General features: G+C 36.6%; 2 protein-coding genes across 3 annotated transcripts; one reads left to right on the top strand and one right to left on the bottom strand.

Annotated features, from left to right (window-relative positions):
* Positions 1–15,196: 15,196 nt before the first annotated feature.
* LOC132307283 (protein ULTRAPETALA 1-like) lies at positions 15,197–19,675 on the top strand. 2 transcript variants are annotated; one of them, XM_059805001.1, is made up of 4 exons: positions 15,197–15,440; positions 15,663–15,889; positions 17,063–17,387; positions 19,224–19,675. In XM_059805001.1, exons 2-4 carry the CDS (start codon positions 15,670–15,672, stop codon positions 19,396–19,398), a joined length of 720 nt encoding a protein of 239 aa, XP_059660984.1. In that variant the 5' UTR covers positions 15,197–15,440; positions 15,663–15,669; the 3' UTR covers positions 19,399–19,675. The 2 variants fall into 2 exon arrangements, with proteins under 2 accessions (XP_059660984.1, XP_059660983.1); XM_059805000.1 differs by having other exon boundaries at positions 15,648–15,889.
* Positions 19,676–20,161: 486 nt separating this feature from the next.
* LOC132307282 (H/ACA ribonucleoprotein complex non-core subunit NAF1-like) lies at positions 20,162–25,427 on the bottom strand. The gene is made up of 3 exons (XM_059804999.1): positions 24,390–25,427; positions 21,677–21,754; positions 20,162–21,463 (listed from the first exon to the last, which is right to left on the bottom strand). The coding sequence occupies exons 1-3, from the start codon at positions 24,996–24,998 to the stop codon at positions 20,321–20,323; spliced, it is 1,830 nt and encodes a 609-aa protein (XP_059660982.1). The 5' UTR covers positions 24,999–25,427; the 3' UTR covers positions 20,162–20,320.
* Positions 25,428–25,743: the final 316 nt, after the last annotated feature.

Raw genomic sequence — 25,743 nt, 5'->3', positions numbered from 1 at the left:
AAAGAACTAAACAATTAAATAAATGTCAGGACTATTCTTTTAAAATTAGGGGTATTACATTTTTCCCCCTAACAAAATAAATTCCGTCCTTGGAATTCGCTCTTACCTTCTTCCAATATTTCAGGAAACTGTGAGCGAATGACATCCTCCCGTTCCCAAGTAGACTCAGCCTCATTGTGATGACTCCATTGAACACGAACCAATGGAATAACCTTGTTACGAAGAATTTGATCCCGCCGGTCGACAATACGACACGGTGGCTCCAAATAAGTTACATCCGGTTGCAACTCAATCTCCCCAACACCGATATGCTGATACCGATCCTCATCGCGTAGAAATTTTCGCAACATGGAAACATGAAACACGTTGTGAACGTGATCCAAGTTATCTGGAAGTGCCAACCGATAAGCCACAGCTCTAACTCGATCCGTAATCATGAATGGACCGACAAACCGCGGAGACAACTTCCCTTTTTTCCCAAAGCGCATAACACCCTTCATAGGAGATACTTTGAGAAGAACCTGATCCCCAACCCGAAACTCCAAAGCACGAGTGCAACGATTCGCATAGCTCTTCTACCTACTTTGGGCAGTACGCATGCGATCTCGTATAAGAGCTATCTTCTCAGAAGTATCCTTGATGAACTCAGGACCCAAGAATCGGCTCTCGCCAACCTCCATCCAACAAATGAGCGATCGACAAGGTCGGCCGTATAACGCCTCAAAAGGTGCCATCCCAATAGTCTTTTGGAAACTATTGTTATAAGCAAACTCCACAAGTGGCAAATAATCCTCCCAGTGTCCCTTGAAGTCAAGAACACACGACCGTAGCATGTCTTCCATGATCTGATTAACCCTCTCAGTCTGAGGATGATAGGCAGTGCTAAGGTGCAATTCCGTACCCAAAGCCAGCTGAAAACTCTTCCAAAAGCCAGACACAAAGCTCGAATCCCTGTCCGATATAATAGACAATGGAATGTCATGCAACTTCACAATCTCTGAGATGTAAAACCTTGCCAACTGCTCCGAAGTGAAATCAGTGCAAATAGGCAAGAAATGAGCTGACTTTGTCAACCTATCCACAATGACCCATATGGAATTATACCCCTTGAAAGAATTTGGCAACCCTTCCACAAAATCCATAGATATGCTCTCCCATTTCCACTCCGGAATTGGTAGTGGCTGTAGAGCTCCTGGCGGCCTCTAATGATCAATCTTAACCATCTGACAAGTACTACACTGAGAAACAAAAAGAGCAATGTCCTTCTTCATACCTGCCCACCAAAACTGCCGCTTCATATCCTGATACATTTTATCGCCTCCTGGATGAACAGAGAACTCAGAGTGGTGAGTCTCAGTCATCACATCATTCCTCAAACCATCAGCAGAAGGTACTACTAAACGTCCCTTGTACCTCAAACCTCCGTCAGCCCCAACATAGGAAAATGGAACATCTCCAAAAGCTATCTCTGCAACCTTGTCAATGCACTGCTGATCCGTGAGTTGTGCTTGTAAAACCTTGCGAATGATGGAAGGTGTAACCACCGTGCAAGCCATAAAAGCATCCGATAACTTATCCACACTCTTCAAAGCATTCCACTCAGCAGTGAATAGAGCAGAAAGACTACCAACAGGTCGGCGACTGAGTGCATCCGCCACCACATTCGTTTTCCCTGGATGGTACTGTATAGAAAAATGATAGTCTTTTACAAACTCCAACCATCTGCGCTGCCTCATATTCAGCTCCCGCTGAGTGAACAAGTACTGGAGACTCTTGTGATCACTAAATAATCTGAAGGACTCACCCAACAGATAATGCCTCCAAATACGAAGGGCAAAGACCACTGCTGCCAACTCCAAATCATGTGTTGGATAATTAAACTCATGAGGCTTAAGTTTCCGAGATCCATAAGAAATCGGTCACTCCTCTTGCATCAAAACACATCCAAGACCCTGCAACGAAGCATCCGTGTAGACAAGATACTCTATCCCGCTCTGTGGAGTAGCAAGAACTGGTGCAGAAGTCAACTTCCTTTTCAGCTCATCAAAAGCTCGCTGACAGTGCTCATCCCATACGAACTGTACACCTTTCTTGGTCAGATGAGTGAGTGGTCCTGCTATTTTGGAAAACCCTTGGATGAACCGACGATAATATCCTGCCAAACCGAGAAAACTCCGAATCTCAGTAGGTGAAGTAGGCTGACCCCACTCTACCACAGCTGAAACCTTGGCTGGATCAACCGCTATCCCCCCTTCTGACACCACGTGACCCAGAAACTTCACTTCCCGCTGCCAAAATTCACACTTCTCGAACTTGGCATATAGCTGGTGCTCACGAAGCGTCTGCAAGACTATGCGAAGATGTCGAGCATGATCGTCCTCCGACCGAGAATAGATCAAGATATCATCAATAAAGACAATAACAAACTGATCCAAATAAGCCCGGAAGACCCTGTTCATTAAGTCCATGAACACTGCAGGTGCATTAGTCGTCCCAAACGGCATAACACGAAACTCATAAGAACCATATCTCGTGAGAAACACTGTCTTAGGATCCTGCTCCCTAACCCTCAGCTGATGATACCCAGAACGCAGATCAATTTTGGAGAAGTATGTGGCTCCCCTTAATTGATCAAACAAGTCATCAATCCTAGGCAAATGATACTTGTTACGAATAGTAACCTTGTTCAACTCCCTGTAATCTATACACAGGCGAAGCGAACCATCCTTCTTCTTCACAAACAGAACCGGTGCTCCCCAAGGTGATGTACTCCTACGAATGAAACCCTGGCTGAGTAACTGCTGAATCTGATCCCTCAGCTCTCTCATCTCTACCGGTGCCATCCTATAGGGTGCCCTAGCAATAGGTGCAGTGCCTAGAGTTAAGTCTATCATAAAATCGATCTCGCGACTAGGTGGCAATCCTGGAATCTCCTGAAATACATCCGAGAAATCCTGTACAATTGGTATGTTATCCAATAACACAGTAATCCCCTCCTCCTTTTCCTCCTCCATATGGAACAAATACGTGCTACCGCCCCCTTTAGAATGTGGTATAGCTACTACATATATATCCTGACCAGGTATGGTAAATATAATAGATCTATCAAAACAATCAAGTTAGGCATGGTAGTGAGACAACCAATCCATCCCAAGTATCACATCATAAGTGTGCATGTCCAGGACCAATAAGTTGGCTAGAAATCTGAGTCTACCAATATCTAGTGTCACAGGCCCATCACTCTCATGTATAATAGCTGTATCGCCCAATGGTGTAGAAATACCCTGAGGTCTAGTACATACCCTCGTCCGCATCCCCGATAAAGCAACAAAAGTCCTAACTGCAAATGAGTGTGTAGCACCCGTATCAAATAAAACACGTCCATGAAAACCATGTATAGGAAACTTACCCTCAACAGCCTGAGGTGCCTGTATATCCTGTGGCTTAGGGTTATACACCCTACCATAATGTAACTGCTGCGGTGTCTGTCCCTGAGTCTGCGACGGTGCTGGTAAAGCCAGATGTGTCTGTCCCTGAATCTGTGGAACCTGTGGAGCTGGTAAAGTTACTGGCGCCTTCTGTCCCTGCTGCACATATTGTCCCTGTCCCTGTCCTGCTTTAGGACACTACCTGGTGGTATGACTATACTTTCCACAAGTGTAACAACTACCTTGGAAAGTACCAAATGGCCTCCTCTGTCGGTTAGCCTGTGGCTGACCCTGTCCTATCTGTGGTCACCCATTCTGTTGTCTCTGAATAGGTGCCCCATTCCGGTGAGCATCTAAACCACCATTGTGCTTCTTCCAAGGCTGTTGTCCCTGGAACTTGTCCTTGTCATTCTGCCGGTGACCATTGCCGTTCCCCTTTTCAGCTGACTGATTAGTAGAGTCTTTATCACTCCGCTTCTCACCATGAGCCTGTCTGATGTCCATAGTCAACTGATACTGTTGTAGAGCGGCGTCTACCACCTGAGCATAGGTAGTATAGGCTAGACTACCTGTAATAGCTCTCTTGATAGACCACATCAGTCCCTTGACGAAACTGTTGCGCTTCTTCTCCTCTGTATCCACCTCCTCTGGTGCAAAGATAGACAAACGTGTGAACTGCTGCTCATACTCCGCCACTGTCATGTTTCTCTGCTGCAGATTTAGAAACTCAGACTTCATAACTTCCCTGACTGCATAGGGAAAATATTTCTCGTCAAAGTGAGCACTGAACTCATCATAAGACAATGTCATCCTCTCCTCTGGGGTGGTAACTGACTCCCACCACTGTAGTGTATCCCCAACTAGCTTGAAAGTAGCAAGCATCTGCTTCTGAACCTCCGTGCACTGAACCAAACGAATATGACGCTCAATGTCCTGTTTCCACTGGTGAGCTGCTCTCACATCGGTGGAGCCTGAGAACACAGGTGGACTCCCCTTTGTGAAAGAGCTCCTAGCCTTTTCCCAAGAATCCGTCTGAACCACTGGTGCCGGTACGGGTGCCTGCTAAACCTGTGGTTGGTTCCGGAGTGCAGCTGTTACCCCAGCCTCTATAGCCCAAGCAATAAGGTCATTGAGGTGTGGAGAAATCTCTGGATCTCTGACTCGACCCTGAGTCTGTTGAACTTCCTCCTGCTCCTCCTGAAACCCTGGCATTTGCTTCTCTTCTTCCATTTGCCGACGTTGTAGACATTCCTGCTATCTACGTGCCGCTCTCCTCTGTCGACTATTCATGTTCTGTCCTTTTCCAGTGTTAACCATGCTGTTAACATAGAAAAACATGCATCAGTACGAGTTTAAACGAACCGTAAAAGAATTCAACGAATCCTAAACATAAGCTCTAAATATAAAAAAAAAACGTTACGCGGAAGTCTTAATACGAAACGTCCTAGAGACACTTGAACCTGGCTCTGATACCAACTGTGATACCCCTCGGATCCGAGACACGGATTGATTAGGCTCAGGCCCAAACCCGGGGGAATATCAAACAATTAAAGTATTTAAAACGAACACAGATGACAAAATGAATTTAAGAAATAAAGTTTAAGCTGAAAGAAACTAAAATAAAACCCTCAAATAATAAAGATTAAATAATCCAACTCCAAAACCTCCAAGGGTACAACTCGGGAATCCATCTCTAGTGGACCCCTAATAAAAATCCAAACAGTAATAAAACAACTGATAAGACATCCAGAAGTAAACTACGAAGAGAAGTCCTACATCGTCAGTAGAGTGAATAAAATCTCTGCTCAGCACGAACACGTCTAAGTCTGGAACTGTCGTGTACCTGAAAAATAGAAGTGGGTCAGGCCCACGAACAAGTTCTATCCTACTACAATCCAAGCAGAGACTCGATACGCATGTACATGCTAACCAACTCAATAATAGCTAATAGTCTGTATGTATATATATAATCACACTAAAGGACTCTCACTGGACTGCAGGCCGGTTTCAACCTGAATAGAGGCAACATGCAAAAACGCACATGAAGTGAGCATGTGTACCTAAACCTAAACAGGGTACACCTCCAACCATCGTAGCCAGCTATGCATCCCAATACATATACGCTCCCTAACCAACGACTCTGAGACTCAGGCTCATATTGTGGTACCATAAAAATATATTTAAAATCCTATTATATCCATCCATAAGAAATCCAGTTGGCCATTCAGCTTGTGCAGCTTCTTTAACTCAACACAGTTAACAAGTAATCCAGCTAGTCATTCAGCTCGTGCAGCTTCTTTGACGTAGTATAAATATAAGTAGGATTTATTTATAATCCATTCCCTTATTCCAATATAGGTTAGATTTAGTATTTTTGAAACTAAACCATCCCTGGTATGTCACCGTCCCATACCGGTGCATACAATCCAATCCATCCAGCAGTTAATAGAATAAATACGAATGATAACTACCAACTAATCCATAAAATCCACAATTGATAATAAAACATAGTAAATTTAAACATCAATTGGTCCACAAGTGAGCACAATAAAGTCACGTACTTTAACATACCGGTATTACACTACTCAACCAAATAATCCAGCAATGGATAGTACAACAGTATATGCAAATATCAACTTATTCCCAGAATCCTTATAATTGAGAGAACATGATTGAAAGTCTATATCAATTAACTCTACATCAAGTGTATTAAATCTTGACCAGTTATTGTGCTCATACTTTCAGTCCAACAATTGATGCGATAAATAAGACAATTTAAACACCAATCATTCCATAGCAAGCATAAGAAAAATATATCAATTTTAACATGCTTAATTTATATCACAAAAACATGATTAATAACTGATAATTATCCACAGAAAGTTTCTACAACAATTTAAGAAATTTAATCCACCTGCATTCAAGAACAGTTCGCATATCTTGTTATAAACTGTTTACGGTTCAATCCTATAAACCCTAAGTAAACTGTTATTCCTTCCCACACCCTCTGGAGTCTTTATATGATCACAGAAATCATTTAATCTCTCATGTACAGTCCCTGAATGTCCCAAACAGACCAAAAACTCAGCCCAGAAGCAAAATTCGTCGAAAATTGCATCAAAAGGGGAAGGAGCCGCCTCCCCCACATGGGGAGCCGCCTCCCCCTTGTGTGGAGCCGGCTCCACTCCATGTGGAGCCGTCTCCACACACCCTAGAGCCGGCTCCACCTTGTGTGGAGCCGCCTCTTCCTTTTTTCCACCTCTCTGCTTGTTTTCCCTCATCGTTTTCATCTTCGGCGACTTCCACCACCTCCGTCCTCCATGGTCAGGGTTCCTAGCTGTCTAAACTAGGTTCTAGAATGTCCATGGGACAACTTAACTCTTAATACAACTCCTAACATCAACATAAACATGCACTGTGTAAAAAGAATTTAATCCGAGAAATCTAGCATTACCGTAATCCCACTGTTTCAAACAACTCAACTATGCACCCAGATTTAATCTAGTGTTCTCCTAAGGTGTTCCAGAATAATAAATTTCCTTACACATCAATGGACATGAAATAGAACAAGAATTATGCAAGAAAGCATTTAAATTAAAAACTACAGAACTTGAAAAAATGTCCTAGTTACCGTATCTTAAACATGCAACTTAGTTCAATTTTAATCCTTATATGTTCCTGGAGTTGTATTAGACCTATAAAGAACACGAGCAAATGGGAGAGAGTTAGGTATAGAACTTGCCTTTAGCCTTGCACAGTCGTCTTCCTACATTCTCCGGCAACGTCCTACTGAAATCCTCCTCTGTTCACTCTCTGCCTCCACTGTCGTGAATAGTTTTTTTCTAAAAACCCTAAGCAGACTTAATACTTATATTTATAGGTTTATGCAGAACCTAAAATCAAGCCAAACCCTACAATGAATCCTAACCGGCCCATAGAGAATCCTAATTAAAATCTACGTCGGCTACCCAGACTTAACTTCTAAAACAAAACCCTAAATTAACACAATTAAAAACAAAATGAAATTAAAACAATTAAATCCGTAATTAAAACAACTAATTAAACAAAACAATTAATCAATTAAGTAAAACAAAAACCAAATTTAATAAAACCATGAAATAAACACACAATTAAAATAACCAATTAAATTAAATAAAAACCAATTTAAACAATTAAATAAAGGATTAAACAATTAAATAAAGAATTAAACAATTAAATAAATGTCAGGACTATCCTTTTAAAATTAGGGGTATTACAGTAGAGTTGTGGACAATCAAGTTGAAATATCCAATGAAGAGAGTGAACCGGTGCAACCTCAAGTTGCCACCCGTCCCGTTTCACATCCCATTCCTCCTTCATTGCATACACATGATCTTGCAAATGAGAAAGTTTTGAAAAATATGTTTGAAAAAGAAGTTTTGAAAAATGATGTTGAAAAGGTTTTATTAAAAAATGATTTGAAAACTTCTTATGTTAAAGAGAGTTCAAAAGAAAATTTTGAAAAAGTGTTTGAACCAAATGTTCCATTTCCGGATGCCTTAAAAGGATCTATTTCAAAAGACAAGCAAAAGGCAAAAATTAAAGAAATCATGGAAATGTTTAGGCAAATGAAAGTTAACCTTCCACTATTGGATGCAATCAAGCAAATTTCGGCTTATGCCAAATTCTTGAAAGACTTGTGCACCCAAAAGCGGAAGAACAAGAGCCAAGCACCAAGAAAAGTGGTTTTGACCGAGCAAGTAAGCTCAATTTTGTAACATAACACTCTTCCAAAGTTTAAGGACCCCGGTTCACCCACTACATCATGCGTCATTGGTGATCATATCATTAATCGGGCACTTCTTAACTTAGGAGCAAGTGTTAACCTTCTTCCATATTCGGTCTATGTTAAATTGGGCCTAGGTGAATTGAAACTGACGTCGGTAGTTTTGCAACTTGCCAACCGATCCATTAAGAAACCTAGGGGTGTCATTGAGGATGTTTTGATCAAGATTGATAAATTCTTCTTCCCGGTTGATTTCGTTGTCATTGACACGGAACCGGTTTCTAATCTTAAGAGCCAAATTCCCGTTATTCTTGGCCGTCCTTTCTTGGCAACCGCCAATGCCAACATCAATTGTAGAACAGGGGTGACGAAGATTTCATTTGGCCACATGAAGGTAAAGTTGAATATCTTTAATCCCACACCCAATTCACTTGACAAGTATGAAGGAGAGGTCAATGTTGTAGAAAAATGTCATGATTGCCAAGGAAATGAGTTTTTGTGTAAAACCAAAACTTCCAAAGGATCATCTTTAACCTTGCATTTTCAAAGTGTTGTTTCAAATTCTTACTTTGAAAGGGCATGGAAGCCCAAAGGTTTTAATTGCATAGACAAAGGATCAAAAGTTTTTTTTGAGCTTGATCCAACAAGTTCTTCAAAGGACTATTTGTTGAGTGGAGTTCAAAGCATTTATCACCTCAATAAGGAGGGGATGCATCACAAGATCTTTGACCCGAGCTAAAAGAGCCCAACGTCTTGCTAGAGACATTAAAGGCTAGCAAAGGCATTCGTAGGGTGTCAAAACCCTATTCCTCCCCCATTTAAAGAAAAACCCATATTCATTTGCTTCATCCAAACATAACCATCAATCCATCTATATACCTGTACCTATATATATATACATAGAGATTACAAGTGGTAACAATTTATGAGAATTGAAGCGGATTGTGGTTTTGTTGTCTTTATAAGTTTTTGCAATTTCAATCTAGAGGACATATAGTATTCTATCATGCATGGTTGTCATTTGTTGCAGAGACTACAGGTCTCACGCAAAGATCTCATATAAATTAGAAATAAGTTAAAAATATATTGTGTTTTAGTTGGGAAGAAGTGAAAATAACTTTTTTTTTGTTCTTAAAAATTGGCCTTTTTGAGAACATGTTTCCAAAATTAAAAAATCGAATTAAAGTTATCAAACATATTTATCTATTTCTATATTTTGACCTTTTGAAAATAAGAAACATGAAACGAAAACACTACCATATGACCCATTACTTTTCTCAAAATTTTGCTTTCCTTCTAACCAAACTCTTAAAAAATTAAAAAAAAATTCAAATTCTTTTCCTTTCGTGCTAATTCATCTAACCAAGGAAAAATTCCATAAAATTACGTCCACCAACTAATTTTTTCTTTTAAATCTCTTCCATTAAAAGGCATATGCAAAGACATTCAAATGGAAGGAATTTTAAAATCTAGAAGCTTCGGAAACAAATCCTTAATGCAAATTTCAAAAATGTATTATAACTTTATTTTTAAATTTATTTTTAAAAATATTAATATACAATAAATTAAAATTTAAACAAAAAAAAATTGAAATAATAGAATAAGAAATATAATAAAATTAAAATTTGAATTCATATTGAATTCAAGTTTCTAACATCTCAATTCAAATCTAACTCTATTAAGTTCATATTAATTTTTTAAAATTCAAATATAATTCTAATTATAAAAATAATTAACTATGTCTAAAAATGAATTCGTCAATAATCTTATCTTGATAAAATGAATGGTTGATAAATCTTGATTTGAAAAGATATAAATCTAAAACTAAATAAATAAATAAAAATACAAAATTCTTAATTTGAAAATAAATATTATGGCTGATTATTAACGTTGACTTAGTTTAAGTTTGTGGCCGAAAAGGAGTTTTTTTTTAAAAAAAAAAAAAAAAAAACGTTGCCGTGGTCGTGAATTACAGTATCAGTTATCAGATGATGATGTTGATAAACGTCACCACAGATGCGAATCATGCGAGATGAAGATATCTTTACCGTACGATGCGATAATCGGATTAGATTGGAAGAGGTTTGAAAGTGATGGGCATTGTGACGTGTCAGACACCATTTGGTCACATGGTACAAGGACCATCCCCTAGATTTTAAATTGAGAACACAGACAATGCAATAACGTACTAGTCCACTGCAGAATCTCATTTTATTCCTAACACACACATATTATATTATATTATATTATATTGGCTATATATATCCTATAGCGGCTTCCAGGGTGTAATAGAGCATATCGGCTCTCCCTTTTCTTTTTTCTTCCGAAAGTGTAGAGAACACGTCATCAATTGTGTTGCTATGGATCTACACTCTCCTTCGCGGTGTGGTGTGGGTCTCTTTATCTATTTTATTATTTTTTAGAGTATATATATATATTTTCAAATGATAGTTTTGATGACTTCAGTATTCTAAAATGAATTTGATTTAATTAATGATTGTCAATTTGCCATACAGAAAAAAATAAAAAATAAAAAAAAATTGTTGGACTATTTAATAACTACGAAAATAGATAACATTTTGTAGCAAATTTAAAGAACCATTATCTTATTTAGAGTGCCATTACTTTTTTTTTTTTTTTTTTTTTTTAAAGAAAAATATTGTCCATAGCCACTCCATTCTCTACTAGTGAAGAATGGAACTAAAATTTGGTATGGATCCCATCAAATGGATAAATTTGCACCAAGTTATATTAATGGCTACTCCGGTCTTGGGTGTGGATGCTCTAATGATAATGGAATAGGCTTGCAGAGTCTTAAATAAAAAATAAAATAAAAAAAGGGAGGAAAAGATTGAATATCAACCTTTCAAATAGAGGATTGGAGTTCGATTCTCAGTGGAGGTATGTGTGTGAGAGTACCAACTAAGAAAAAAATAAAAAAAATTGTCAAATTATTCATGTACTCCTAACTCCACTCAATTTAGGAGTTGAATGAGTTTGGCGAGTCGTAAAATGTATAATATAAAGAATTAAATACAATCTTGAATGTATTTAAAATATTTTTTTTAAAAAATTAACTATAATAAAATATTTGCAAGACTATTTAACAAATTTTGGTAACTTTATAATTTTGAATCTAAAATATCATAAAAATAACAAAAATTAAATATAAATATTTATGTTTATTTTTAAACTAAATGGAATGAGTTCAAGTAAAAATATGTTTTGACTCTAATTTTCAAACCTTGTTTTCTAATTTGACTAAATAAATGTAAACCTTTTTTTCTTATTAGGGTTTAATCATTCTTGTACATCATCTCTCACTTAAGAGCCATGGAGAGGCAATTTTAATTCTCCACTTTTAGAATGCTCCATGTCTTATTAAAGTCGGTAAGTGTCAATTCCTGATTGATTAATCAATCTTAGAATCACACTCGAGTTCATTCTAGAATTCAATTTTTTTTTTATTTTGAGTTTGAGATCATGTTGAGAAGTACCAAAATATATATATATATATAAGAGTAGACCTGTTATGAACCAGTACCCAGTGTTATTTAAGCTCTACTCAGTTAGTTAAAAATACTTCAACATGTTACTGCTACTATTGATTAATTTCCCCCAAATTGTTTAGTATATAAAAAATTATATAATGGAGGACCGTCAGAGCTGTAAAAGTTAGTCTTTGAATGACCATGCTATATACAGTACATATATAGATACTATATATATATATCTTGTAGAGTTGGGTGGTAGCTAGGCAAAGGCTGTTGCACAACATGCAAGCAGATCAGTTGATGATGAAAGTATCCAACCTCAATGAGTGGATTGAACAGTGTTCATACCAACAATGTAATTTTACCAACTCAACGAACTGACAACTTTGAGTATTTTTTGAAATTAAACTTGGACATTTGAGCTCCTCTCGTTGGATTCTAATGAAAGTGAAGGTCATCAGTCATTACAAGACAAATATGAGTTAGGCAGGTATATGTCATACAATTTTGTCTATTGAAATGTCACAATTCATGTATATATATATATATATATATATATAGATATATATGTATGCATCGTATCACTGGAGTTCTACATATGCGCGCATGTCAAATGGTAGGCCAACAACTATATATCAAGCCGGATTCAAAGTGGTCGTCCAGGAAGGTCGAATCCAATGTTCACATATACACGCATTCAAAAAGAAAATAGGAAAAACAATGTGGGTAAGTTGATAAGGCTTATGTGCAATGAAATGACCACATATATCGAGTTCCAAGCTCCATTCAAATTTAAGTGATCAAGGGAAAAGGTGTCCAATACTCACGTCCGTTTTTGAATGATAAAATTACTCGTAAATAGAACGAAATTTTATAAAACATGGCTATGTTAATAGTGTCAAACCTCAAAGACTGTGTTAATATTGTCAAGTATAAAATTATTTTTGATTTGATTCAAGAAGAGAGAATTGTGTTCATCTATTTCTAAATTGTAATAAATTGAAATTAAACTAAGTTAATGAGAATAGGTATCAAGAGAATGGAGACTTAAGGGATTGATTATGCCACTAGTCTCATAATATGGTCAATTGTCTCAATTATGAGGAATTCATACTTATATATATTCGGAAACCAAGTGACTAGAAGCATGCTTTAATTCAATTAAGAAGGTATATATGAACAAATACCAAATTATAACTCATATTCGGTTGGTACGAATTGTCTACCTAATTATTCTAATTTACCCTGTTGTACAACTCATCTTCTCTAGGTACGAATTATTAAAACATTCATTCACATATTCGTTAAGCACCATTACATGATCGCTACTCATATACTCACAGAAAATAAGAGAAGTTTGAATTCAATTATAATAAAATCAATTATAAGAGAAGAGATTAATTTCATTAAAATTGATTATTATCATTAAAACCCAATTGCTTAGTACAACTAAGTCACTTGCTTACAACCATGCAATAAATATACATAATTCAGAAAAATCCCGAAAGTTAAGAATAATCAAAACATACTACTCAGTTAGGGTTAATCAATGCTCTAATAAGGGATTTAGCTACTCATGGAGAAGGGTAAAAATCTTCAATGATGTAATGAACGCTATCTCCATGGACTACAAATCTGATTGGGATCACATTCTTTAAGCTTCAACAATGAAAGATTGCTCCAAGCCGCCAAGTCTATCTCCTGTGTGTTCTCCCTCTTCAAAAGGCATTCATTATGACTTATATTGGCTAACAATTGGCCATAAACTAGTGCTCCAACTTTTGGGAGAAGTCTTGCCCAATTAGGATTGGAAAAGAGCAAAAATCAACAATCCCGCAAAAATCAAGAAATCTACCCAGACATTGGAAGTTCGAATTCAGCTTTTGGAAATTCAAACTTAGGCCCTGTAAGTTAGAACTTCCAAGGTTGAATTCTGAAGGCATTCTGTTTTGTTTGAAAGTTCGAACTTCTATGTTGAGAAAATTTAATTTTAGTCTGATTAAGCTCTAATTCGATCTCGAGCAAGTCAGTATCTTTCTTGATGAACATCACCAAAGGTCCGAAAAAAGTAAAATTGACCGGTTTTGAAAGCAAATACCTAAAAACACCCCAAAACAAAGAAAATGATCATATCAGTACTATTATATAAATAATACTAAAAAACTACTATATGCCAGTTAAAGTATTCAAATGTGCAACATTCAGCGCTTATCAAATATTCTAATTCGAGACTCAATATATTTAACGTATGGTATCCTTTCAATAAAAACACCGTTATTAGGACCGAAAACTCCGTCATTTAGGACCGAAAGGGTAATGACCTTGAAAGTTGTTAAAGAATTTATTTATAAGATGGCTTTGTTCAATGTAAGGTTCATGTTTCATGTTTGTTTGAGCTTGCAATATGGTTGACGTGGAGATTTCATACTTGGAATAGAGTAGGAAAGCAAAAGGTGGCAAAAGGGCGGTATGGTTTTCCAAAAAGAGGTTTGCCACATAAAGAAGGCCAAAAATAAGATATGAATACACCCAAAATTGTGATTGGGACAAATGCCACTGCTACGGTTTCTACTTTATTGAAGTGATACCACTCTCTCATAATCATAAACAGATTTGGGTTGCATAGTCTTAATTTTTGAAAAATGCGATTCGTTTTTGTCTCAACACTTGTCCTCTCAAATTCTAATATCCTTGGTCACTTCATATAAAAAGAGAAATTATTTCATTTTTATTTTTTATTTTTAAAAATTAAAATAATTAATTAGAATGGAAATTCAAACATAAGTCTTTGTCCACAAACATCACATACCCTACTACTGGACTATCACATCACATCCTTGTAAGTCCATTTTTTGTTAATAAATGATAAATTCCGTATAATATTTTGTAGAGTGATTAAATTTATGAATGAATTATGATATTAAAAGTCAAAATAATGATTGAGAGACACAAATAAAGAATTTGAGAATTGAAACTTGTAATCACGTTTTATTTCTCACAAGTGATTGTATTTGTAATCCATAATTGACGTAAAGCATGGAATTAGAAGACAAGCAATATTATTTCTAAGTACCATACTATTTAAACCACTTGGGAAAATAATAATAGAAAAAACCCACACTATTTAGACCACTTACAAAATAAAAATAAAAATAAAACACGAACCTAGTAACCATTTTAGTTGACCTTTTAAACTCAATTTGTAATTACTTAGAATTTGCAACTTGTATGAAAATTAGTCAAATCCTTGATTAAAACGGGTTCCTAAAAAATTCAGGCAAACCTTAAAGAGATAGGTTGAACTAGTTGACTTCAATGATCTATGGGTTAATTTGATTTTCAAACTGACTCAAATCGAATTTCAACCCTCCCGTAGTGTGTATCTATAATCCTATATATATGTATATATATATATTATATACATACCCAAAAACAAACACACCCACACACATCTATAAACCTTTTTTTTCATGCCATATATATAAATACTAATCCTATCATGCAACTGGTAACCACGCTTTCCCCATTCACCCCCCATGTCTAAAACGCCCATCAACAACCCCTTCACTCACCCCACGACATTTGTTTCCAACCCTTCCGTCAGCTCATTTATTCAACACCATCACCAAACCCGGCCAACCCCTTTCTCTCTCTAACCCCTTTCTCTCTCTAACTCCTCCTCCTTTTCAACGTTTTCTCCACCAGATCGAGATCGCGTGCTTGGTCAGACTTCCCTTCCTTTCTCCTTTCTCGGTCAGACCTCTCTCTATCTCTCTCGCATTGCATTCTTTACATCTATATATATATATATATAGATATATATATTTTATACATAGACCCACACCCATATCACATCTCTCGAGTCTCAACATACATCTATTATTATCTGTCCGATAATTTTCTCCGATTTTTCTCTGAAAAGCTTGGTGGGTTTTTTGTCTTTTTGTGCTGCGATAACAGAGGTTGGTTTTAGAGAGAGAAAATGGAGACGAGGGTGGAGCGAGAGAGCGGTGCCGAGGCTGCTTTCATGTTCGGTGATGAAGAGGTGAGAGAGATAAGTGGGTTGAAGAGAGGCGATGATTATGTAGAGGTGACGTGTGGGTGTACGAGCCATAAATATGGTGATGCTGTTGGGAGGCTTAGGGTTTTCTCTAGTGGCGATCTCCAAATCAGCTGTGAATGCACCCCTGGTTGTCAGGAAGGTACTCTCACTACTTTCTCTCTTCTTTGCTCTTTCTGAGAATTGGGTTTCACTCATATGCATGTTATATATATATATATATATATATATATATAGAAGTTGATGCTCATCACTCTGTTTTCCATGGAATGTGATTTTGTATTTGGTTTCTATTCATGGGCTTGAGGAGCATTTTGAGATTTGCTTTGTTTTCTTTTACACAAATAAGCTGTATGTTGATTTGTCTGACTGAAAGACGTCTCCTCCATATCATTCAACAAAATGGTGCAGCTCCTTATTCAATCATGGCCTTTTTGTTGATTAAAAAACCTCTTTTTAAAAATGGGTATAGTAAGATGAAACCTACTTTGTTGTCATTTTCGTGATTGCAATTTGGCGTGGATTTTATTGTTAAAGTTTTGATTTTTGATATTATAGTTCAGTTCTTCTTATGTTAGGACTTAGAGACTCACCCTTCAAAACATCACCTTGACTTTTTCTTGCCTAATAGTTACTTCTATTAGTACTTAAAAGTTGTGTGCCATTTAATGACTCTAATCCTTTGTATTTGTAGCAAGCCCTTTTCTGGGATTATGTGTTGGGATTCACTATTCAAAAGATCACCTTGAGTTCTTCTTGTCTAACATTTACTTCCAAATATCATTTTTTTTTTTTACAATTACTTCCATTGATACTTAAAGTTGTATGTCTTCAAATGACTATAATCCTTCGTATTCATAGCAAGTCCTTTTCCTGGCATTCTGAAAAGAATGTGGCGGATAGAATGTCACTGATACTTCGTTAAGGTTTATATCTTTGTCAGTGGTATCCGTCAGACAAATGCCCAAATCCTTCAATTAATCTTATTACGTTCAGTGCAGTGGTAGGAATGTTAGTCATCTAACTTATTCCTCCACAAGCAAGCGTTTATAATGGGAAAAAAAAAAAAAAAGGTACTCGGAGTTGATTGCATATGCTTATTGTACATTAATACTGCATTGGGAGTTTGATTTCTTTGGGAGCACTGAATCGTATCCTTGGATTTGGAATTAGAGAAAATTTAGTTTGGTGTTCCCAAACATAGCATCTTAGTTTTTTTTTTGGACGTCTAGTTTTGTGTCAGGTCCTTTTCTCTTCTTTGCTGAATGCATTCCTTTATTATTTTCTATTTCTAAGTTGTGCTTTCCATGATTAGACAAGTTGACCCCCGCTGCATTTGAGAAGCATTCTGGAAGAGAAACTGCTAGGAAATGGAAGAATAATGTTTGGGTCATTGTTAATGGGGAGAAGGTTCCATTGTTAAAGACGGCACTGCTCAAGTATTACAATCAAGCATCAAAAAGTGCCAATGGTTACCACAGATCCCATAATGGACGTGTTTGTCATCATGATGAGTTTGTTCGCTGCACTAGGTGTAACAAAGAGCGCAGGTTCCGTCTCCGCACTAAAGAGGAATGTCGGATTTATCATGATGCTTTGGCAGATGCGAATTGGAAATGCGATGATATGCCACATGACAAGTATGTTTTCCCCTTCTCAATTTGACTGAAAGCTTATTTGAGAATTCTTCAATGGTTTATGTTCATCTTTTATATAGTGTAGAACATGTTAGAGAACCTCGTCTTTCATAAAACAAAAATGAACTCTAGAATTATAAAACATTTATCTTGTGCTTACTTTGACATGAACATTCACTACCACAATACATTGTTATAGATTTCACGTGTATAAAAGATTCGAGAATTTCAAGGTGATTATATGTTGGTAACATTTCCTTGATATGCTGTTTTGTTGATATCGTCAATAATGATCAATAACTACTTAAAAAATAAAATAAAAAATTTTGATCAATAAAATTGCCCTTGGGCCTTGACCAATGTTGGCATCCTTAAAGCCTACTGATATTCGGTTAGTTCAACTAGCTATTTTTTGTATAGTGATGTATTAGATATGGGAAAATATGACGTTACGAACAGATGGAAGAATAAAGTGAAACCTGGGATCTCAAATACATGGCTGAAAAAAAAATGGCATCGTTGATTATATCTCACCTAGTGATTTAAGAATGTTGACAAAGTATCAATGACATTCACTTTTTAAATCAGGAATCTGTAAAAGACGAAATATCATGTGGTATTGCTCGAATAAATTCTCCTGATTCGTTTTAGAACAACTACAATTTTGGTATTGATATTATATTTGTCAACAAGGTGCATGTTTCAAAAAAAATTGATAGTTTTATAATAATGTCCACAAAGAGCTGTGAGGAGAGGATTGTGCCGTTGTACACACACATGCCAGACATTTATCTCACTGTGTGGATGGTTGGGTGTCTCTATCTATATACATTGGTAAATGAAAATGACAGGAACCACAACCAACGAAAAATCTAGGGGAAGACACCACACTGATGTCATCTCCCAAAGAGCCAGCAAATTCTTTAACATACATGATTATATATATTCTTTCCTGGCAGCCAATAACCTTACTAATCTATAAAAACTAATTTTAGGAATCATTAATAATTTATGTTCAACATTGGTTTTTTCTTTTATATGGTAGGTCCACCAATTTTGGCGCATGTTACCAAACTTTGTCTCTCACCCAACAAAAATGAACATTAGAAGTATGGAACAAAATTTTATTTACTTTTTTGCTCATTATAACATGAATGGTTACTATTTCACTACCTGGGTGGGTGTCCCTATTATAGCATGACTGGTTACTATCTCACTACATGGGTGGGTGTCTCTATCTATATACACTAATACGAATGACTTTAATCACAACATAACATCTAGAAGAAGACACTACAAGAATGTACTCTCCCATACCGACACCAAATTCTCTGGCCTACATGATATATATCCTTGGCAACCAATAATATAGGCATGAATAATTTGCACACCTATAAACCTGCTGTTCTCTACTTAGTACTTACCCTTTTACATGTTTTTACTGTTCAAAGCTACTGGTGTAAAGAATGGCTTGTAATAGTCATTAGATTAGCTGTCTCTTGATATGGCATTTTTTTAAAAGAAAAATGCTAAATGTGACAATATCTTTCATCGTCTCTGGGCTTTTTCAATTTCCAAAGTTGTCTCTTTTAGCTGTACTCCTGAAAAGCAGGCTGTGTATATATATTCTTTTGATTGTGAATTTCTTGCGGTTACTGAATTATGCCTGATGTACAAACTGATCTATGTATGTAATTTGTTTTAAGTTGCTTGTGTGCTCATCCAGAATTGCAAGAAAACTGTCTGGTGCTTGTGTACACACACACTCAGATGTTTCATTTACTTATGTTCAGAGTGAAACCTTAAGTCATGTGAATGCTTTTGCTTCCTCTTCTACAGAATAACATGTGATGATGATGAAGAGCGAGCAAGTCGCAAGGTGTATAGGGGCTGCTCCCGATCTCCAACATGCAAAGGTTGCACTTCCTGCGTGTGTTTTGGATGTGAAATCTGTCGTTTTTCAGACTGCAGCTGCCAGACTTGCATTGATTTCACAAGGAATGTGAAAACTTGAGTCTCCAAAATATTGTTTTTAGTCACAAGTTTCCTAATATTTTTGGGTGGGTTATTTTCTCATCAAAAATAGGGTAGTTTCTCTGTTTCCATTATTAATTTATTTTCACCCATTCTGCACTTAAAAATATAACTTCAGTGGTAGTACTCTTTTCCTTACCTTCAACTTGAATTTTTATCCCGGAATCACAATTTCTCGTGTTCTTGTTGACTTGTATAGAACTAGCCAGCGATTCATTCTCTTCATTTAGCAGCAAATGTGTTCAACTCTTTTTCTTCATTGTGTGCGCGACATTGCTAATTTTATACATTCTATTTGAACCACACACAGACATGTTGTAGCAGTCAGGAAAATAAGAATAATGTCGAATGAAATGGAGCATTGAATCACAAAACGGCAATGAGCACCTGCAATATATTAGAAATTTGAACCAATTTTACCTTTAGATTTATGTATCGAAGTTTTTTAATTTGAACCAGTAAACATTTTTGTAAAATCAAAATTTAATGTATTCTTCTGCCTCTGTTTAGTTGATGCAGTTGTGAACATCTCCCAATATTCAGTGTTCAAATTTGACCATGATTCTATGGAGAAGAAAACTTTTGCTAGGAGGCCTATTTCTCAACAATAGTCCATTGATAAAATGAAAAGGAACTTTAGTTTGACAAAGTTTCTACGCTAGTTATTACAAAATAAGAAAAAATAAATACATAATCCCAATCTATGAGACGTTGGGAAAATTAACGCCACCGCAAGAAGGATAAGAAATAAAATCCACATGGTATATATATAGGAAAGTAGATCAAAATTTAAATTCCAGATTCTCCATGAAAAGATCTTTAAAAGTACATTTTACATGAAAAGAACGTAAAGAGTATATAAACAGCTCCATTCCAAGCATATTTCAGTATGAGGACTGCCGTCAGCCTCTCCCACTGCTAAAACGACCACCGCCTCTGTGATGCGGTTTCCTGCCACGATTGAAAGACACACCCTGATTAAAATTCTGAGAAGCTTCAATGTTTCCCCGAGTAACAGGAGGTGGCCGCAAGTTAGAGTTCTGTTCATTCCATAAGCCATTCAACATAATTCCTTGTGCTCCCACATTTACGGGTGGGCAAGCATGCTGGTTTGGAAAGGCCATCCCAGACGAAATTTGGTCGAAGCCATTTTGAACCGGGTACCCAGGCCAAGGTACAGATGCATGTCCTGCGCAAGAATTTGCCTGCTCACCTGTTAAAACAACATTAGAAGGTACCCTCTGCCCAGGGTCTAACTGCTGCTGAGATGGCATTCTGTTCAGCAAAGGCATCTGATGATAATTTTCTTGTAGCCACGGCATACCATTTGTTGGAAACTCATTATGATCAACCACGCCGTGTTGCTGCTGACATGGCATTCCATTCATCCTAATTACATTAGAAGGTGCAAGAAAACCAGTGGCTTGTGACTGTTGTGGAAATGGTCGAACAATGCCTGGACCATCAGCAAAACCTTGTCCTTGCCCAAAGGAATGCTGACTATCATGATCTAGTGATGCTGCGATGGGTGGAATACATCGCTGGTTTTGAACAGCTGATATATCACACACATCCATTGCCACTATTGGGGCTGAAGGTTGCCCATTTTTCCGGGTCCCGCCTCTATTTTTGAACTTCTTATCCTCTTTCCTGTTTCCCTGTTTCTGGTCATTCCTGCCCCTTTTAGTCGTCTTCAGTTTTTTCCGGTACTCAGCCTCCTCCTCGTCATCTGAAAACTCTGCCTCATCTGAAACCTCTTCATCATGTTCACCAGATGCATCATATCCTTTCTTGTGAAGATTGCTGTCATTCAGGACAGGATTTGCAAATTCTCGAACAAAAGAGATCGAAGTGCCTTGTTGGATACCAGCAGGGATTTCATTGTCCGAGTTATATCTTACCATGTAGTAAGGATTCTTCACAGGTCCAAAAATTTCATCTACCAGCCCTAAGGGGGATCTGCTTTCTGTTATCCATAGGATAGAACCCTCGTTAAGAGGGTCGTGCTTCTCCACCCCCTCCACAATGACTTGGGACCCCATAATCTGTAGAACTGAAAATAACATCATCTAACCATTTGAGCTATAAATAAGAGTACGTAAAAATAATAATAAAAAAAGAAGCTATAAATATGAGTTCAACAGCCAACTTAAGAGTTCATGTTTTCACAAAGCAACGAGTCAAAACGCTCCTTTGTGTACATGTATTGAAATTTTTTTTTTTTTTCAGGTGCTTCTTCTTGTTTTCAATGAGCTTACCGATAACACTGCTCCTACTGGCAGGATCTGATGATACGGTTGCAACGTCAGAGTCACTGGAGGTACAGGAGGTAGAACCTGCAAGATGATAATACCAAATATAATTGTATTGCATGCAAATATATAAAAATATATATATATATATATTTATATATTATTAATATATGTAAATTCATTAATATCTAGATGTCCGAGTGGTATGCAGGATTTTAAAAGTAATATTATTCGTTGAGCATTCATTATTCAACCACGGAAATGACAGGATGCCATATAACTAATTGCACAGTATTGTAGCCAAAAAAACACAGAGGTATCCCATAAACAAAAAAATAAATGAACAAAAATTTGAAACAATCTAATCCAGCAAATGACCTGATATACAGTTGCACATCCATCACTAACACACTATTTTCCATTTCAGCGGCCCAAAGATGCTAACCATTGTCAACCAATTATTTTCAGCCCTCCAACGGCATATAAACCCATACGCATGACATCAAGCAATAGTTCCCCACCAAGATAAATTAGAAGAAGAAAGATAAAAAAAAAAAAAATCAAGATTTTTTTAATAACTTAAAAATGAGAGCAAAAGAACCACCTGAATATACTTATCAAAAAAAAAAAAAATAGAAAAAGAAAAAAAAATAACCACCTGTATATAGTTATGGCAAAATGGACAAAATATCCTTCAGATTCTCCTCAGTGAATAATATAGTGGAAAAAATATCCTTCATCTTCTCTTTAAGGACTTCCATAACTCCATTTTCTCGAAAAGGTTTGCAGTTACTTGGATGGCTACTAAGAAATACATATAACTGCAACTTCTAAAATTTGAAGTTTTAAATGAGCCTAAAAAATGTAAATTGTAATGCTTAACTGAAAAATTTTGGATCCAACAATTTGGAGTTGGTAATGTGAATCTTATCCACATTAACAACCAGTAATCTTCTTCATGAACCTAGCCCAACTGCAACTTCTAAAATTTGAAGTTTTAAATTGAACCAAAAAGATGTAATGCTAGCTCAAAAAATTGGATCCAACAATTTGAAGTTGGTAATTTTAATCTTATTCACATTTGGAAACTATTGGTTTCTTCTCACTATAGTAATGCATGTCCCTTTTGACAAATCAATTATCATCAAAGTCTTCAAGGTGAAGTGGTGAACCTGGCAACTCCATATTTCAGCATTAACAACCAGTAATCTTCTTCATTAACCTAGCCCGGCATCAAAGCATATTCTGTGAAGTTCCTCCTGAAAAATGGTGTATCTGTATTTCTAACAAATTGCCATGGGTCATCATCGTATAGCCATGCTTATCTTATGCCTCTCATTATGGATGTTTCATAAAATGTTGTTCTGATTTTATAGTTCAGCTGATTCAGCATCAATACCACCACTTCAAAAATACCTGTTCATGGCCCTTTTTAGTGGTCTGGATTTAAATAGATCTAACTATATCACACCCTACCCTACCCTTTACCACCCAAGTGAAGGCCCAGTAAGAAGCACCTCTTGAAGGCCTTCATCTTAACCATTTGTTCTAATTCCATGGAAAACACCCTTCCTACTCTCCCACTTCTATTTGATAAATGAACCAAGAAGTTGCCTTTTCTCCACCCACTCGCAACTGCTTTTTCGACAAGATACATCATCCCAAAGACTTGTGGCTGACCCCCTCTCTTCTGCATTTTAGAAAATTTCTGCAACCTAACAGAATAGGATAAATCCTCTGTGGGATATAAAGTTTATTTCTTATGCATTGGATAATGGTATTAGAGTCAACTAATCTCAAATTCCTAGAGTTGGCATGATGGAACGCATTTCAAGGGTTTAATACCTTCACCAGCGATAGATATTAACAAAACCGGTGCCATTTCCTTTCTTACATCACCTCAAACTAAAGACGCCTAGTTACTTTGAATTACCTATGATGTCAGTTTATCATCAAAATTACCGTCTCTCGAGACTTATATCCAGTATCCCTAAATATATATTTTTTTAATTAAATATTCATGAATTACAGGCGCTCTGCCCTAACTATGAATTTCTTTTCCTTAAGTACATCCTTCCTTGCGTCTTGTTCTTAAAAAAATAATAATAATGAAGTGTTGGGGAAACATACATCTTCTTATACACAAAACTGATTTTATTAAGAAAATAGTTTAGTGATCGATATCTTAGAGAATCCAAGCCCGTAACCTTAAATCATACCCTAATGTATGGGTAAACATAGGGCCATTGACACAAATTATTGTTATATTGTCAGCTAGATTTAAGAAAGCAAAAAACTTCTAGATTTGTTTCATTAACTTTTAAACCCATAATTTTTTTTTCGTAAAACTATGACCAGGCAAGTAAATGCCAAAAATCATTAAAATAAGTTATGAAATTGATTAGAAATTTTGAACAGAGAAGTAGACATTAAATTCAGTAATGCATGCATGTGTCCCTCAAATAATAATATGCTATTATTTAACATTTAAAACAGCATAACCAAGATTTTTAGCTTTTAAACGCATTTTATCAATATGTATTCATGAGTGGTATTACCCCTTAGCTTCAATTTCAAACCTTGTCATCATTTCTACCAACATTCAAACCCCATAAACATATATCCATAGATCTATTGAATGAGATCTAACATGCAAGAGATAACAATTCATATGCATACAACATAATGCAATAATTTAACAAAAACTACCATCAATTACCTCAAGCTCATTCTTGGACCTAATAGGTCCTGAAATGACATCACCAAAGCCGCCACCGTCACCGTCACCATCATCTTCAGCATCACTCCAAGCAACCATCTCCTCTCCATCAGAATCCCTTACAATCTCCCCCTTCTCTTTGTCCTCTTCTTCTTCTTCTTCCTCCTCCTCCTCCTCACTATCGTCGTCCTCACTACTAGAAGATGAAGATAAGCTTGCACTCTGTGACTCAAAGCTGCCATCACTTCCATTCTCAACAGTCTTCATACCATCCTCATTGACTCCAACTATTTGACCATTCCTATCAACACCCAATATTTCACTACTCTTTACACCATTAGCGTCAAGGCTCTCACTTTCACTAGTCCTCACACCACTCCTATTGACACAGCCCGTTTCAACACTCTTCGCGCTACAACCAGTAGCACTAGCCAATTCACCATTGTTCACGCCATCCACACCAACAGCAGCCGACCCGTATAACGCCTCTTCCACATTAACCTTTACCATATCTTCCTCAATCAAGCAACCCGAATTCCCCAATTTCTCAGACCCTTCTCGAATTGGGTCACCAACCGTGGTTTCTCTACAAGAAATTGATTCGACCATCTAGTACCGCTTCTCAACTACTCCGAATTTCAAACTTTCTTCAATCAACGTAGCTGGATCGCTTTGGCTGAAACAAATATGGTTCTGGATTATATCACTCCAAACCTTGATATTGTCTAAATAAAGAATTGAATTGACGAATTACGAAGAGAAATCGTCGATTTTGGGGATAGAGAGGTCAAGTGGGTCGCTTGAGATTTGAAGGTTGATACTTGAGTTCGTCTTCAATGTTGGAATCACACAGAAATCCCATCAACTCGAAGTAATGTAACTAGGGTTTTGCACAAAAACCTCATAGCTCTGCAAAAGGAAAAAGATACAGGTTATATGGGTATGCAGTACGGGACTGAGTTGGGAGTTAGGGAACCGCTCGCTTCTTAAACCCTAGTAGGGTTTCGGAAATTTGAGAATATTAACCAATTAAGCTCTATTTACAGAAAAAAGGGCCAAAAAAAAAAAAGTTTTAACTCGTGCTAATGCACAGGAAAGATCATATTCTAGTACGAAGTAAAAAGTAAAAAGTAAAAACAAAAGTTACTTGTTCCAATTGCTTTTCTGAAAAAGAATCGAAAATCTGTTTTATAAAAAGTTGGAAAAATAAAATAATGTAATAGAGTTATATAATATATACTATTTGTTTTCAATCGTTACAGAGTATATTGATCAAGGAACTATTGAAATATAAACTATATATATAAGCCAAAGAAAAAATCTAACACAGAGAGCTGTTCTGGCAAGAATTACC

Source organism: Cornus florida, unplaced genomic scaffold (genome assembly GCF_030987335.1).
Source record: "Cornus florida cultivar Cherokee Brave unplaced genomic scaffold, ASM3098733v1 CherokeeBrave_3.0.0_Hap2_Chr05, whole genome shotgun sequence".
Taxonomy (NCBI): domain Eukaryota; kingdom Viridiplantae; phylum Streptophyta; class Magnoliopsida; order Cornales; family Cornaceae; genus Cornus; species Cornus florida.
This window is presented reverse-complemented; position numbering and strand designations above follow the sequence as displayed.

Coding starts and splice junctions, on each gene's coding strand:
- LOC132307282 (XM_059804999.1), bottom strand. CDS start 24,998: ATGGTCGAATCAATTTCTTGTAGAGAAACCACGGTTGGTGACCCAATT. Junction 21,755..24,389: donor GGTCCAAGAATGAGCTTGAG/GTAATTGATGGT, acceptor ATCATCTTGCAG/GTTCTACCTCCTGTACCTCC. Junction 21,464..21,676: donor CAGTAGGAGCAGTGTTATCG/GTAAGCTCATTG, acceptor TCAGTTCTACAG/ATTATGGGGTCCCAAGTCAT.
- LOC132307283 (XM_059805001.1), top strand. CDS start 15,670: ATGGAGACGAGGGTGGAGCGAGAGAGCGGTGCCGAGGCTGCTTTCATG. Junction 15,890..17,062: donor CACCCCTGGTTGTCAGGAAG/GTACTCTCACTA, acceptor TTCCATGATTAG/ACAAGTTGACCCCCGCTGCA. Junction 17,388..19,223: donor GATGATATGCCACATGACAA/GTATGTTTTCCC, acceptor CCTCTTCTACAG/AATAACATGTGATGATGATG.